Below are 4,469 nucleotides of genomic sequence, written 5' to 3' on the forward strand. Positions count from 1 at the left end.
ATTTTTTGTATCTTTTATTTTTTTATTTAAATTTTTTATAATGTAAAATTTTTTCTCATTTTTCAAGAGGTGACTGCTGGCAGGTAGGTGTAGTCTATTTTTAACGTTTTCAAATTTGCATTTTTAGATTTTGAAGGAAATCTCCAAAACAAACACAATTGGCTATGGACCGTTGTCTCTATCGCATAACCCTTTTGTTTTTTTGCTTGGCTTTTCCTTCCATTCTTTCTTTCTAATTGATCTTCACGGAACACTATTTTCAAAATTTGAAACCGCATATGAATATGATATGTTTGACAAAAGGACCCATATTATCTTCTCGTACACCACAGTCCACAGTAGTAGACACAGTCACAGCTCACTTTTTCAGTAATGCCTTGTTGCAGTCTATCTTTGATTTTCTTGTCATCTCAAATGTCCACCTTTCCGTTTTACCCTCATATTCCCCTCCAACTTTTCTTCATTTTGTTGCGGTATGTTTTACTTTTTAACCTAAATTAATTTAAATAAAAATTTATGATAATTTAATTAAATTTGTTAAATTATTTAATAATTTTTTAATTATCAGTTTTATATAAAGATAATTTTATTATAAATTTCTATCTTTAATTTAATTATTAATGTCCTTTATTTTTAAGATAATTTAATGTATTTAGTTAGATACAAATTATATCTTAATATATTAAATTAAAAAATAAGAGATCATTATTACTGGTAAACGGAAGTAAGAAGAAATCTATAAATTAGAAATTAATCATTTGATTCTTCAAGTTTAACCACATAAATAATACGTCAAAAAAATTAAAAGATAAATTTCTTTTTTATAATTTGGAAAACTGAAACTATAATGATGTAGTTAGTAAATACAATGGATATTCTTAAAAAACAATGATGGCAGACATTATTTTGTATACGTATAAAAATGATTTTTCTAATGGTAAAATAACTAATGAAGGATGAATTTATTATATTTTAAATTTTAATGAGTTTTTGTTATATGATTTGAGAATTTTGAATGTAATGAAAATATAAAGGACAAAATTGTCCGACAAAGAAATAATTTACTTATAACAGAAAAAAAATTTTTGAATAGTGAGAGAAATAGACCTTTTTTTTCTGGCTAAAGCTAAACAGTGGCACATGCACAGTTGTAGTACAAATGAACAATGATGTTGACTTTTGCACCTAAAACTAGAGGCAGAGATATGCAGAGGTACAAGAGTACCATACCCTACATATAATGCATAATAAAAGAGAAATCTTTCTTCTCTATATGACCATAAAGAAGCCACATTTCAATTCAATTTCAAATTATAGTCCTACACTATTGGACTTTTTACTACTTTGCATTATATTTAATGTCCTTGTTGGGTAATCTGTCACTATCTTAGACCTCAATTACTCATCAACCCCATTTGAGATCTCATCTGCCCCTGCATTATCCTCCACCCCTTTTATTGTTTCTTGGTGAACCTCATTGATTATTAGGCCCTTGTTAGAAATTTCAAATTTGTGACCTTTACTTATATATTTGAAGCCATGGAACTTAGTAAATCAGGTAACAAGAGTGCGTTACATAGCATTGTCATTAATATTATTATTATATTATGATGTTGTGTTCTTTTTTTCTTGTTAGTTAATGTTTGAATTTGAAACCTTTTGGTGATGGCAGAGTTAGAGGAGAGGATGAAAGTGGTGACAATGGGGACAAGAGAAAATGAAGATGAAGAAGTGGGTGACACATTTGCAGAGAGAGCTGAGTCTTATTACCAAAAGAGGCCTCAGTTACTTACCCTTTTGCAAGATTTATACAATGGCTACATCACTTTATCTGATAGGTACATTCAAACACTTGCAAAGCAGAAACAACATCACCACCACCACCATAGCAGGCACTCTTCACAGGTTTCAACACTTGATGGAGGAGGGTTTTCTGACCAAGAAGAAAGTAGCATTGGTGTAACAAGCAATGTTGATTATTCGGATACCGAAAGCGCAATCTCGTACCAACCACAATCCAATGTGGTGAAGTTGAAGCATGGGAGTCCAATTCTTGATCTTGATGTCATTGTTGCGGAGCTTGTGATGAAGAATGTGGAGTGTGATGTGATGGTTCATGAGGTTGGTGCAATGGAGAGGAAGTACTGCGAATCGTCGCGGAAGAACGAGCTTCAGAAGAGTCTACTTGAGGTTTTGGAGTCTGAGAGGCATGTTTTGTTGAATGAGAATGCTAGTTTGAGTTATAGGGTGAACACATTGGTGGAGGAGAACAAGGAACTGGTGTCTGAATCGGCTTTCGTGAAGCGCAAGGCAGGGGAATTGGCCAAATGTGTGCTCAAGATGAGGGAGGATCATAGAGTGTTTATGCTGCATAGGAAGATTGAGGATCTTCAGGCTCAGATTCATGGATTGGAGAAGAGGAACAAAGAGTATTATGAGAGGCTTCTCAAGAGGGATAACAACAATGGTGTTGGTGATCATGGAGTATGCAAAGGGAATAAGAACAATGATGTTGGTGGCAATGGAATATCTTTGGAGGTTCGTGTTCTCAGAAGGTTCAAGTGGAAAGATGTTGGAAGTGTTTCTTCTTCTTCTACTGGTTCTGTTTCTGGAAGGAGTTTTGATGATCTGAATAAGAATAAGAATAAGAAAGGAACTAGTTTATGGAAGAAGCTCAAGAACATGGACTTGATTCTCTGTGGGATGAATCCAGCATGTGCTTGATCCCAAGCTTTTGCAGGTGCCATTGGTTTTTGTTTTTATTTTCGTTTTTCATTTTCAGTTTTTCTGGTTTCAAAATTCTATGAAGGAAAAAGAGAAAAAAAATATTTCAATTGTTTTTTCTTTTTTTTTTCTTCGATAAATTTTGAAAATAGAAAATATTAAAAATGAAAAATAGAAAATGAAAACGCAAATTTAATGCAATTATTGACCTAATATAGTTTCTTATGATTTAGAAACTATAATCTTAGTGACTGGTTTGATAGCTTACTTAGAATCAAATATGTATACTTTTTAGTTCTTTTACTAAAAGTTATGTACTTATTAGTGTTAACAAGCCTTGGTGTATATTCCAATGTGAGGTCTATGAGTACCTCCTAGCTAAAGCTAATCCTTAATTATTAAACTAATTGTAGATTAGGGAACATTATATTAGAGGCAATGCTTTTTTGCCTCTACTATTTATTAGCTTATCTAATTGTGCTTTTGCTGTTTATTTTGCTTAAGACTTTCTTACAAATGCAGAAGATCCATGATTGTTGAATGATGTGGTTAATTTTTTTTGTATATTAAAAAAATTTTGGTGTAATACTCAATCATTAGATTTTATAGTGTTTTTTAAAATTGTGGGAATAGTACAATACGAATATACAATACAAGGGAACGTATTGTCAATTTAAGGCTAATTTTTTTTATATTGGTTAAATACATGTGTAATACATTGATATTGGAAGATTAGGTGTTTTTTTTATATGGTGTTTTATTCAAATCGGACGGTCCGATTTGTTTGAAGAAAAAAATAAACTACAAATCGGAGGGTCCGATTTGCTTGAAGAAGAAAACAAACACCAAATCGGAGGGTTTGATTTGTATTTTTTATTTTTTTAATTTGTTAAAATGAAACTCGAACAGTCCGATTTTAACATTAATTTTTTTTTATTTTCGAAATTACAAATCGGACCGTCCGATTAGAATTTTTAACTTTTTTTATTTTTTTCCAAATTCAAAACGGAAGGTCCGTGTTTTCTGCTGACATCAAATATATGAAAAATATCTCTCTTCTCCACAGTGTTGTATTACTACATTCTCTTCTTCATATCAAAAATAAAAAGCGTCAATTTAAAGGGGGTGTATTGTACTGTTCCCACAATTTTAAAAAATACCATAAAATCTAATAATTAAGTATTACATCAAAATTATATCAATATGTAAAAAAAAAAACAGAATGATGTAACGCGTATATAACAGTTGAAGCATCAACTTTTAACATTTTATTTTGTTATCTAAAATTCTTGGATTCTTTCTTTTTAGATCTTCCAATGGAATTTTAATTGTCATGATAGGATTAGCTCAGCTCAGAAATATATGGGGTGGATTGAGTTATTAAATGAATGATGTTTGGATTTATTATCGTTTAAATTTGGTGGAGTCAGTTATTGATATTTGGTAGTAGTTAATACTTTTTTATTTTGTTTGATAGTTTAACTGATATTGTTAATTATGTTACATGTTCGAAATTTTCGCTATCAAAATAAGTGGGGTCTTTAGTCATCGTTTTTTTTGTATGGTTGCAAGAAAAAAATATCCGGATCAGTTTTTGACATTTTAAAAATTGGATGGTTTAAATTGGATATTTTTTTAAAATTAGAGAAAATGTAATAATGTAAGAAAAAAGTTTTAGAATAGAAAAGAATAAGAGAGATTTTGAGAAGAATTAAAGGAGAGAGATAATTTTATTGAAAAAATTT

General features: G+C 30.5%; 1 protein-coding gene across 1 annotated transcript; it reads left to right on the forward strand.

The window, feature by feature from the left end:
* Nucleotides 1–1,332: 1,332 nt before the first annotated feature.
* LOC127739596 (kinase-interacting family protein-like) lies at nt 1,333–3,216 on the forward strand. The gene is made up of 2 exons (XM_052262292.1): nt 1,333–1,558; nt 1,673–3,216. The coding sequence occupies exons 1-2, from the start codon at nt 1,540–1,542 to the stop codon at nt 2,722–2,724; spliced, it is 1,071 nt and encodes a 356-aa protein (XP_052118252.1). The 5' UTR covers nt 1,333–1,539; the 3' UTR covers nt 2,725–3,216.
* The last annotated feature ends 1,253 nt before the right edge of the window (nt 3,217–4,469 follow it).

This window comes from Arachis duranensis, chromosome 5 (assembly GCF_000817695.3).
Source record: "Arachis duranensis cultivar V14167 chromosome 5, aradu.V14167.gnm2.J7QH, whole genome shotgun sequence".
Lineage (NCBI taxonomy): Eukaryota > Viridiplantae > Streptophyta > Magnoliopsida > Fabales > Fabaceae > Arachis > Arachis duranensis.